Below are 12174 nucleotides of genomic sequence, written 5' to 3' on the forward strand. Positions count from 1 at the left end.
TTGAACCTAGGACCTCTCGTTCGGCAGCTGCTCACGGTAACCACGGGACCACGGCGCTCTTCAGCTCCGAACTGCCTTGATGTTGCGTATCTTGCACATGGACTACTCAGTTTGTATATTTTGCTTATTTTTTTCATAGTTCCACACAACTTCTTCTTGTTTTCTCGATTGATCTGTATTCAGTTTTTCAAGGCCTATCCAATGTGCCATCTTATAACTAAATCTGAGGGGGGTGCGATGGGGAGGTTCCCTTGTCAGAGAAATACAGCTTTTAAGAAGCATTCGTCCGATAACTTGAGAAGTATGTATGTCATGCAATTGACTGAAAATCAATTATTCAAAATGACAGTTACAATCGCATTATTTATTTTGCCGCCAACCGGTTTCAACCCGCGATGGGGTCATCTTCAGGGCAATTTACACCATTTGGTAGCTCGCTGGAGTCGTCACCCTACCAACCGTGCACGGGCTGGATGACGAGTCCAGCGAGCTACCAAATGGTGTAAATTGCCCTGAGGATGACCCCATCACGGGTTGAAACCGGTTGGCGGCAAAATAAATAATGCGATTGTAACTGTCATGTTGAATAATTGATTATAAGTAAATTAATCGCTGTTTATCTCCATACAACTATGTTGTCTAAAAATTTAATTGACTGAAAGACTACCAGTTAACTTGTCTCTCCCCCCCCCCCCCTCCCCTCTTTTCCGCCGTCATACCTAATTCTCTAGGGAATAGAACTCTCAAGTATAAAACAGCTTCAAAATTGCAATTGGAAATAAGGTGTCGTGGTAAATGTTTGACGTTAAGCACGTAAAAATTTCATGGTTTGTGACACAAAACCCTAATAATGTTGATTTTATTTCTTTCTTATTATTCACCTATACACTAATGTATAAGTGGGAGTCGTTAAGTGCTCTCATTATCGAACACTCGATGAATACAGGCTTAGTGATCTGTGCTGAATTTTAAGAAAAGCTAGTTTTTCACGGATCTCAATGTTTGTGATGCCATATCTCCTGAATTACGTGTCCTACAATGATATAGTTTTGCAGGTACCTTCAGCAGCATATGTGGGTACTGTCTGCAAAATGTATTGCAAATAGCGTTATCAGTAAAGAAGGAATAAATTAAAACGCTATATGTGATGCTGAAGTTTCACTGCATGAACAGTGAAAATGTAGTATATTTTATGCAGAGTGTGAGGGGAAGGGGGTGGCAGCGAGGAAAAGATCTTAAAAGGTCTGTTATTATGTGTAACGTTTGTTACAAGTCGCTAAGCGCTCTCATTCTCAAATACTGCATGAACGTAATCTCACTCCGTGACTTATGCTGCGTCAAGACATTACTATAATACTTGACGTAGTGCGTTAAACCTTCAGTGTAAGATTATACCTCTAATGGGTAGATTATCACAGAATTTTAAATTCATAAATTCGGTCAATAAGTGTACGAAATACTGAAAATCAATTTTTTTTTTTTTTTTTTGCTCCTGCGAGACTTAGGCAACCTGCAAGGAAACTGGTAGACCCTTTTAGCCATTTAGTAATACAGATAATAGTAACAAACTCTCATAACTTTGAAGTCATAATTTACACGATTGTGAACACAAGTGTGCAGACTGTGTTGACGCAGTCGTGTAAAAGGATGAATTGGGGGGAGGGGGGGGGGAGGGGGCGGGAATACTGTACCTTTAAATTCTTTCGCCCTACATACTGGATAGTCAGCGCCATCACAATTTTTGTGTCAGAGTGGGTCTTCCCATTATGTATTGCCGTCCTTGGCATCCTTGTGGTTTGCCAGTTCCGGCTGGGCTCTCACAAACCACAGTGTCTGACTTGTTGTGGAAAGCCCGTGAATGCGCGCCTTTTCCTGATTGGGAAGTTCTCTACAGGCTGTCAGGCCACAAGCCCATCCGCAAGGGCAAGCCCCATCACAAGCGACTGACAAATATCGTGCCTTATATGGTGGTTGGAACTTTAATAGTGGCAACTATTTATTTACAGTTCGTACAAAATAGGTACGTGTTTCAAAGTTTGAGTGACCTTCAAAGTAGTCACCAGCATTGTGTATAGCTCGTTGCCAGCGATGTGGAAGTCGTAGGATACTCTTAGCAGTGCCAGTTGTGTTGACAGTTCGACCGTCGCGGTCTATTGCCCGACGAATTTGTAGCAGATTTTGAAGCGAATGCCGTGAAGTGTTTCCTTCAGTTTAGAAATCGGGCTGAACTTACGAGGGCTTAAGTCAGGGGACTGCAGTAGGCGGTATAGCACTTAGCAGCCCCATCAGTCAAACAAATCAGTAACAGCTTGCACTGTACGCGCTTGAGCATTGTCCTGCGAAATGATGGTCAGGTCCTGCAGAAAGTGTCATCACTTCTGTCTCTAAGCTGGTCGTAGGTTGTGTTCCAAAATTGAACAGCATAGAGACAGAAGTGATGACACTTTCTGCAGGACCTGACCATCATTTTGTTAGACATTGCTCAAGCACATACAGTGTAAGCTGTTACTGATTTGTTTGACTGATGGGTCTGCTAAGTGCTATACCACCGACAGCACTCCCCTGACTTAAGCCCTCATGAGTTCAACTCGATTTCTAAACTGAAGGAAACCCTTCAAGGCATTCGCTTCAGAACTGCTACAAATTCGTCGGACAATAGACCTCGCCGCTCGAACTGTCAACACAACTGGCACTGCTAAGAGCATCCTACGACTTACACATCGCTGGCAACGGGTTATACACAATGCTGGTGACTACTTTGAAGGTCAGTAAAACTTTGAAACACGTATCTATTTTGTACGAGCTGTAAATAAACAGTTGCCACTATTAACGTTCCAACCCTCGTACATAACTCATCATTTTCATAATTCCCTATCATTTTAGCGAATCTTAATTGTTGGCTACTTTGTTCTCCCAAAGTTAGGTGAGAAATTTAGAAATTTGTGTATGTAACAACATGTTTTACTAAAATATATTTCTATATTTTTTATATTTTTCGATCCGGGCCTGTGTTCAGGTTCGACTTCCGACCTGACACACAGTTATAACTTTAAACGAAATGAGAAAAATAATTGCGGTTAAAGGTTAAAGGCAAAGCATATTTCCCTGTAAGATCAGCGCGCTAACTTTCCAGAGAAACTTTTTGCCTTGGCAGTATCTCGTAACTAGGCATCAATGAAAATTAGACTGGGAGGGCTCTTACCTATAGACTTCCAGACTGGAACTTTGTTTGCTCAGAACTGGTCATCATGTGTGTAGGCTCTCTCATCCATCATGTTTGAATAAAATCCTTTTGGATATTACGTCGCTGCATTCTTTACGAGTACTTAGGGAATATGAAGCAAAGGCCGGCGTTTCGACAGATTTGCAGAGATCCTCTTCAGTGCAATCAAACTGCAGCATTGTAAAGCCGTAATCCAACAGGATTTATAGTGCTCAATGACAAACTGCAAAACTGTTTTGATAATGTTAACAAAACTATTATTTAGTCCCATGCGCTCAAAACTATTTAGTTGTCGATTATTATATTGCTAGGAATTCTCTCTTTCCAAGATTGTAGATCGCTCACTTCTAAGGCTCATATAGTTTGTAATTTAAAGACATCTACAGGTAATTTAATGTATGGGTAGCAACGTAAAATATTTGTATGAGATGTCATAAAAACAGTGATTCCATGAATCAGCAGGTGGCTTGAGAAAAAGGCTAGAACATTAACAAAACATAGATAACAACTGTAATATTGTCAAGGAGGGTTAAGACAGCAACAATACGGCCGTGGTCGAACAGTATAATCTTTATAGCGGTGTTGATTGGGCGAGCACCGGAATGACCAAGCGCTAATAAGATATATAAACGAAGTGATATCAAAATTCATTGGTTAAGGGCAAAGCATATTTCCCTGTAAGATCAGCGCACTAACTTTCCAGAGAAACTTTTTGCCTTGGCAGTATCTCGTAACTAGGCATCAATGAAAATTAGACTGGGAGGGCTCTTACCTATAGACTTCCAGACTGGAATTTTCTGTTTGCTCAGGACTGGTCATCTCGTCTCCTGTCATCAGGCCAGAGTGGTCGTGAGCCTGGTAGCTGTGCATCAGCGTGTAGACCAGGCTGTAGCAGCTCCGCTCGGCTCGGTGTTGTGCCAGGATCTGTGCCCAACAACGAGAAACACAAGCATTATTTGCCATATATGTCTTTGGGCCTACACTAAAACAAAAAATACAAATCATTTACAGTTTAAACGTCCTGTAACTCCCAAGCTACCAATGTCATTCTCTGATTTAATTCTGAAAATGGAGTGACATTATCAAACTTTGATATTCGTACAGCCAACGTTTCATACTGCACCCTCAGAGGTAGCACACAGGAATACTTTGTACTGTTTTAGATCATATATAAACAGCTGTGACACGAAACTTCCTGGCAGATTAAAACTGTGTGCCGGACCGAGACTCGAACTCGCGACCTTTGCCTTTCGCGGGTAAGAGCTCTACCATCTGAAGTTTGGAAAGTAGGAGACGAGGTACTGGCGGAAGTAAAGCTGTGAGGACGGGGCGTGAGTCGTGCTTGGGTACCTCAGATGGTGCCGGCACGGTAGCTCAGCGTGTTCGGTCAGAAGGCTGCATGCTCTCTGTAATTAAAATAACTGAGTCAAGGCATCAACGATCAACTTGAACGGATGTCTTGTGACGTCCGCCCAGACCAAACGCAACGAACTATATCGAACAAAATGCAAAAATTGCAGCGTGTTCGGTCAGAGTGGTAGCTGCCCTCTGTAATAAAAAAAAAACTGAGTGAATGGATCAACAATGAACTTGAACGGGTGTCAGAAGACGTCCGACCCTAACAAATTCAACAAATGACAACGAACAAAATGAAATAAACAAAAAAAAGGTGGTAGAGCACTTTCCCGCGAAAGGCAAAGTTCCCGAGTTCGAGTCTCGGTCCGGCACACAGTTTTAATCTCTCAGGAAGTTTCATATCAGCGCACACTTCGCTGCAGAGTGAAAATCTCATTCTGGAAAGCTGTGACACGGTTCTTCGAAATTTTTTTCTTCTTTAATTTTGCAGAACGTTAAATGCAATGCTTATGTTTCTGTCGCCAGAATTCGAAAAGTTATAAATTTAATTCGTATTTCATTAATCCATATCCACGCTAACATTATAAATGCGAAAGTAGCTATGTTAAGTTTTCACGAATAATCCGGTGAATTGACTGATGTGAAATTTTGTTTGTAGATATAACGCTGAAGAAGAACTTGGGCTACTTTATCTAGTGTGTAGTACGAGATACTTATTGATTTGAAGAATATAACGCGACTTAAGGAAACATATTGACACGTCGAAAAAGCTATTTGCTCACTGACTTTTGAACTACTAATGAAAGTTCTGTTATTGGTTGAAATGCTCTTCGGAATATGATCCAATTTGATGAATACACAGCTTACGTGATCATCAATGTGTATAATCCATACTTCCAAACTAATATTATTAAATGCGAATGTAGTTCTGTCTCTAACGTTTTCACGACTAAGCTGCTGAATTAATTTCGATGAAATTTTGTATCGATATAGCCTGAACCATAAGGAACGACATAGGATATTTTAGAAATTAAAACAAAACAAAAAAATCGACCCAAAGAGGGTACAGTAAGGAACTGCAACCTCTTCGTTTACACCAGCGCACATAAACAATGTTAAAAAATATTAAATTTATTGCGTAATGTACACGTCGTATGATGTGCAGCTACTTCAATAGCACCATGCAAAGATGTGCACTCCTGCCTACGCCCCGACGCACGTACTGCTCAGGGGGGGAAGGGTGGATGGGGAGGGGGTCAGGGTAGTGGGGGGGGGGGGGGGGAGGACAACATGCCATGCTTACCCAAACAGGCAGACATGTGAGGGTATCTGACGTCATTGTGCAAAAAACAGATTGCTTACTCACTATCACTCATCATATTACAACATCTGATGAATGAGCACAGCCACAGGTAACAGCTAGTAGACACTAAAGAATTATTTAAGCGGCATGTGAGTCGAATCACCAAAGTCATTTCATAGTGAATGTGTTCAACGTTTTGTTTATATACGTGTTTATTTATTTCACAGTATCTCTTCACAGTTTTTCATTATATTCTAACAGTTTTTCATTGCCCAATGTCCAACGTCTGATAAGCTCTACTGGTCCACAACTGAGCGACCTGGCCCAATTGTTAAGCCACTGGACTCGTAATTTGGAGAAGAATGGTTCAAATCTGGGTCCAGCCAGTCAGGTTCAGGTCTTGTAGTTCCTTTAAATCGACTGAGGGATTTTCTGAGATGATTCCATTTATTTTACTGTCCTTTCCCGATCCGGTCTAGTGCTCCGTTTCTAGTGCAGTAGTTGTTTGCTGAACGTTAAACCCTAATCTACCTTATTTGTTTTGCTATCCAAGAGACAGTTTCTATTCAGCTGTGGAACGGCAATAGTAATAGCGGCAGAAAGCTCTTCCAACGAAGAAAATTGCTTCCACGCCAAGTAAGTCGGCGTAGAGGCGACACTTATCCTAACTGTAGGAAACGCACTTCCCAACTGTGCTCCACCAACTTTTTTCTATTACGGCATTTACTGGACCACTATCCGAGCCAACAGAGTTTTATACATTTCTCTGTAGGCTTTTCGCATAAAATCACAAGAATACACTGCAATGACATTTTTTGCGCATGTGATTCGTTAGAGACACAAGCAAAGGTTATAATTATTGAATCTTTGTCTCAGTTCTTTGATTCTTATCTGTTTGTTTTGGGGTAGCTGGATCTCTCAATTTGCTGGACTGCGGCTACAATTCCAGCTCGATATCTCGAACCCATGTTTCGTCGATGGTATCATTTAGATATCTAAAGTCTTCACCTACAACGTAGAATCATTGTTTACCTGCGACGTACAGTCATGCTTGCTTACCGTCAGTTATTGACAGTTATTTACATATCGCACTACGATCTTGAAGAGGTATGTGTCAAGTGTTATTCTTCGTTCGCCTCTTGCTGTTTTGTTTAGTTTTCGTAGTCTTGGATTATCCTATGCTCCTATGACAGAAATATAAACAGTCAAACTACTGAGAAACTGTACTAGAGCCCACTGTTAACTCACCACAGACATAACTTACCTAGCTGTGTATTTCTCTCTGGTATTTGTTAATTAAAGTGTCAAACTTAATGTACAACCGTTGATATTCAACTATTATACTAACCGATCCTTTTTCAGGTTCCACCCAAAGCTCGCTTTTCTTAAAAACTAATCGTTATGGATGAAACAAAACACTTGCTTCTGTTTCAAGCGTCCAGCTGCAACTTACGCAATTTTCAGTATTGTTGCCCCATCCAAACCTGACGAACTTAGTATATATTCAATGAATATATACATAATAACTGAGTATCGGTGTTACCTGGGTATGTATTTATTCCAACCTTCTATTAGTCCATCTCCTCCACCCCCTCTCTTTGTCCTCGTGCTCCAACACCCACTCTCTGTCTATCACCTCCTGCCGCTTTCTCTATCCACTTCCTCCTTCCCCCGTCTTTGTCAATCTGCTCCTCCGCGTCTCTCCCTCTCCTCCTTCTCACTCTGTCCATCTCTGCCCCCATCCCTCTATCTCCTCCTACCCCTCTCTTTGTCCATCTCCTCCTCCTCCCTCTCTCTGCCTTTATCTTCCTCTCCCTGTCTCCGTTCACCTACCCCTCTTTCGTTTCTCCATCTACCTCCTCCCCTCCCCTCTCTCTGCCAATCTGATCCTCCCCCTTCTCTCTCCATGTTATCATGGTCACCCCAATAGGAGGGTGGTAGTTCGTACCCCCACAGTATTTCTTCCCAGATTCTAAATAACGTGTGTGGCAAATTCGGTTCAAATCGCTCTAGGGTTTTAGGTTCAGCTTTTTACCCATGGATTTTCTTACTATGCACATGTCAAACATATTTTACATGTATTTAACATATTTCGGACAGATCTGTATATGCATTTCACTTGTATGTATAACGAATTTCACCGTGCAGTTTCATTTTCACTCAGCTCAATGTCTATGACGTTGTCTCCCCTGAAATACGTTCTGTACATTGATATTAATGTTGCAGGTATATCCAAGGGTATATACAATTAGTAGTAAAGAGGTAATAAATTATAGTGTTGTGCTTCATGCGGCAGTTTTACTGCACGAACGGCGGAAATGTTGTAAGCAATAAACTTTTTTCCTTTCACCATTTTGCGGGGGTTCGTCAGCGAGAAAAGTTTCGTAAAGGTTTGAAATTATGTGAAAAATTTGTTGAAGTCTCTAAGTTCTCATTCTCTAATACTGGATGACTAAGGTATGGATACGTCGCGGGCCGTACATCATTTTCACCCCTACCACCACCCCTTTGAGAGGTAGGTGATCCTTACCCCCAGATTTATTTTTTTCCGAATAGCAAGTTATATGTCTACGAAGTGTGGTAGAAATCGGTCCGGTAGTTTAGGAGATCTTTGGAAATTTGTGGCAAGGTCTTATGGGACCAAACTACTGAGGTCATCCGTCCCTAAGCTTACACACTTCTTAATCTAACTTAAACTAACTTACTCTAAGGACAACACACACACCGATGTCCGAGGGAGGACTCGAACCTGTGACGGGGGGAGCCTCACGGACCGGGACAAAACACCCTTAGACCGCGCGGCTTAGCAGATTTGTTTAATCCTAAAGACTGGAGATGGACAGCGGACCCACTAACGGCAGACAATCGCAGTCAATCTCTTCTTTCAAAACACCATATTCGATAAAGCTTTCTAATATCGTCTGACTGACGGCCTGTTCCAGGTAAGAACTGTAGTAGGTCGTTTCCCCATTGCACTGGCTCTTCTGGTTCAAATGGTTCAAATGGTTCAAATGGCTCTGAGCACTGTGGGACTTAACATCTGTGGTCATCAGTCCCCTAGAACTTAGAACTACTTAAACCTAACTAACCTAAGGACATCACACACATCCATGCCCGAGGCAGTATTCGAACCTGCGACCGTAGCAGTCACGCGGTTCCGGACTGCGCCTAGAACCGCGAGACCACCGCGGCCGGCTGGCTCTTCTGCTGAGGCCGTTTGAACCCTGTTGGTGGATTCACGCGGTGACCAGCTGCAAAACGCAGGAGCGTGATTCACTTAGCCAGGACACATCGGACAGTGTGTAGAGAGCCGATTATAATTGTGAACCGTTCCAGATGAGTCAGCTTTCTACAGGTAATACAGTCTGGCGTATTAACGAAAATTTGCGGGGCTACAAAATGTCACACTCTGCAGATCCATTACTGCCCCAACTTACTGTGAGTGGACCTAATGTGTTAGTAACTCTGTAAACATCTCCAGAAGACGATACCCCTATTTCACTACACAACGTACAAACATAATTGTGTAGATAATTCGCAATCCTGCCTCATCAATTTATTTAGTCCTGATCGTCAGGTACATCTTATCAGCTGAAGGTCGTACTGCTTAATGTGCTGCCGACTTCACAGCGGATGAAGGAGGATCAGTCCTGTGACAGAAAAATGTGACGTATCATTTGACAGAAGTATCAGTTTTGTGGTTATTGGCTTTTTTTCAATAAGAAATAATTTTTATGTGAGAGACTTGGACATATAAAGTAATACTATCAGCTCGAAGGTTAGTTTTAAGACCATAGTGTTTTGGTAGGCATGGTCCTACTGGAGAAGATCTGTCCTCACCTACCACAGACCTGTGAAATGATTCAACCACCTAGTTGTAGAGCTACACACAATTTAACGTAGCATCATAATCGCGTTGCAGTTTGGAATTTTTCACACGTACAAAAAAATTGCCAGAAGTTAAATGATCGATATATTACTATGCTTACACATTGCCTATGTACTATCGTGTCTGGTGAGGAAGCTTTTTGTACCGTATATTCTGGTGGTAACAGTTCTTTGTAACAAACTCGAAACGCTGTATTTTGTAAAACAACGGAGAGTGTCTCGCTTGCACTAGACGGCCTGCGAACTTGGTTGAAAGAATAATGATAGAGTGGTAGAGTTCACAACCTGTATGTTGAAATACCTATCCCATTCACTGGCTGTATCGCCTTTATAAAATCCCATACTGCTGTTAAATTTGTGCCTCCTAATCCCAATATTTCGTGCTACTGTATTTCCATTGCAACGATTATTGATCACTGTATCTCCCTGTAGCTTTTAGGTGTGGTCGTTAATGTGTTGATAATGACTGACTCCTTGTGAGGGCAAAGAATTCAGTGCCCATGAGCAAAATAAGTCACCAGCAGTTGTACACATTACTGAATTCAAATTTCCAGCCGCTTCATTTCTGCCATAACTTCGGAATCTGTAGATACACTCACAGCTTTGTATTAACGACAAGGGATGTTTCGTGACTCACCTTAAGTACCGATCCAGGGAAACTCATACAGTCTGACTGCTACTGCCGCTTGGTACTTAACGCAGATGCTGAAGAACCGTTTTTAGGCTCATGTCGCATAAAAATTCGAGTGTGTCTCTATATTTATTGGTTAATTAGCACACTGTCCAGCTTATGAAATCTAATTGTAGACCAGCAAAAGATACCGGATCAGGCAGTTTTAATTGAAAATAAAATCCGGGAATTCTTTGTGGGAATCCGAGCTTCAGAAACATCATCAGATTCAACGGAATGATAGCAAATATTAGGAAAATGACACATGTAATGTAAACCAACTTACTTGGCTGAAAACTATGCATATAGTACGTTAGATAAACAAACAAGTATTCTGAATAACATTTGCTATCTTCAGAAAACATCAGATACACTAAAATTAATTCTTTCATGACTTTGGTGAAAGACTGGGAAAATATAGAGAAAATAATTATTTTTAGGATTCTGCGCCAATGGAACCATGTTACAAAAAGATGGACTTACTTACCTGAATAAGTTTGGTAATTGAGAGTTTCCTTAGGGGATGATACAGAATCGGGCAGGTATTTCTGCAAATGGTGGCTACACTAATTCTGTCGGCAGACGGTAGAGACAACAAGTCGTTATACAGACTTGCTAATCTGAAAAGAAACAAATTAATTCATGATGAGACTTACACTAATTGAGGTTTCTTTAAATTTTAGAGAATAGCAAGGCATTGGTCTCCAGACTGAGATTGTCACTCTGCAGCGGAGTGTGCGCTGATATGAAACTTACTGGCAGATTAAAAAATACGTGCCGGACCGAGACTCGAAGCTGTGAGGACGAGGCGTGAGTCGTGCTTGGATAGCTCAGATGGTAGAGCACTTGCCCGCGAAAGGCAAAGGTCCCGAGTTCGAGTCTCGGTCCGGCACATAGTTTTAATCTGCCAGGAAGTTTCAAGGCAGTGGTCTTCTGTTCCGCTACCGTGAAAAAGACACGATATCGGCATTCGCTCTACACTATTGCTGTAAATTTTGACAAAGTGCTATTACTCAAAGCTGTGAGAAAGTCTAAGATGAGCTCTGTACTGTACTCGTTTACAACCAGCAACGCAGCTGAAATATGAGAATTTCAGCGGGTTGATTTTTTTTATCATTTTAGGGTAATACAAAGACAGAACCAGTGCCTTGAGTGATTGCATTCAGTGTTTCATGGCTAAAACATTTAACTGATTTAACGCATTCGGACACACCAGAAATTCGCTTGAAGATGAAAGACAAGGTGGGGTTCCCAGAAACAGCTGCTGTACAGCAGAAAGCGCGCTTCATGTTAGGAGAATGAGGGTTTCCAGTTGTGGAAACTAAACTGCCTTGTGGGAGGAACATATTCGCGACCTCGTACAGAAGTTGTACAGAGTTGCCTTTACGGTTAGAATAGTGCTCTCACTCGTTATCAGTGCTACAATGTAACTTCTTTACTTCGCGAACTTTTAGTCCTTGTGTCAGATTGGAAATATTTTATGTCTGACTCGCACCAACGGATTGGAGGGCCGAAAGACAAGATTTATCGTTGAGTAACCCCAAATGCTGATACTTCCTCATGTACCTGATCTACAATGTTGCGATTACTTCCTCGTTCTGTTAGGCACCATTTTGAATGCCTAAAAGCGACTGTGTCTGCATACCAAGTGATCCTCAACATGCTATTCAAGGCGAATTGGTGCAGAACTCTGACGAAGCTCCTTTGAGACGATCTGCTTATGCATATACAACG

The 12174-nt window shown here is 41.8% G+C and overlaps 1 protein-coding gene across 1 annotated transcript in view; it reads right to left on the reverse strand.

Annotated features, from left to right (window-relative positions):
• LOC126177058 (uncharacterized) overlaps window positions 1-12174 on the reverse strand; it is a 266522-nt gene that overhangs the window by 130759 nt on the left and 123589 nt on the right. The window contains exons 4-5 of the mRNA XM_049924295.1: window positions 10928-11060; window positions 3996-4147 (exon numbers count right to left, since the gene is read on the reverse strand). Coding sequence (XP_049780252.1) covers window positions 3996-4147; window positions 10928-11060 — 285 coding nt within the window. The remainder of the gene's footprint in view (window positions 1-3995; window positions 4148-10927; window positions 11061-12174) is intronic.

The sequence above is a fragment of the Schistocerca cancellata genome, chromosome 3 (genome assembly GCF_023864275.1).
Source record: "Schistocerca cancellata isolate TAMUIC-IGC-003103 chromosome 3, iqSchCanc2.1, whole genome shotgun sequence".
NCBI lineage: Eukaryota > Metazoa > Arthropoda > Insecta > Orthoptera > Acrididae > Schistocerca > Schistocerca cancellata.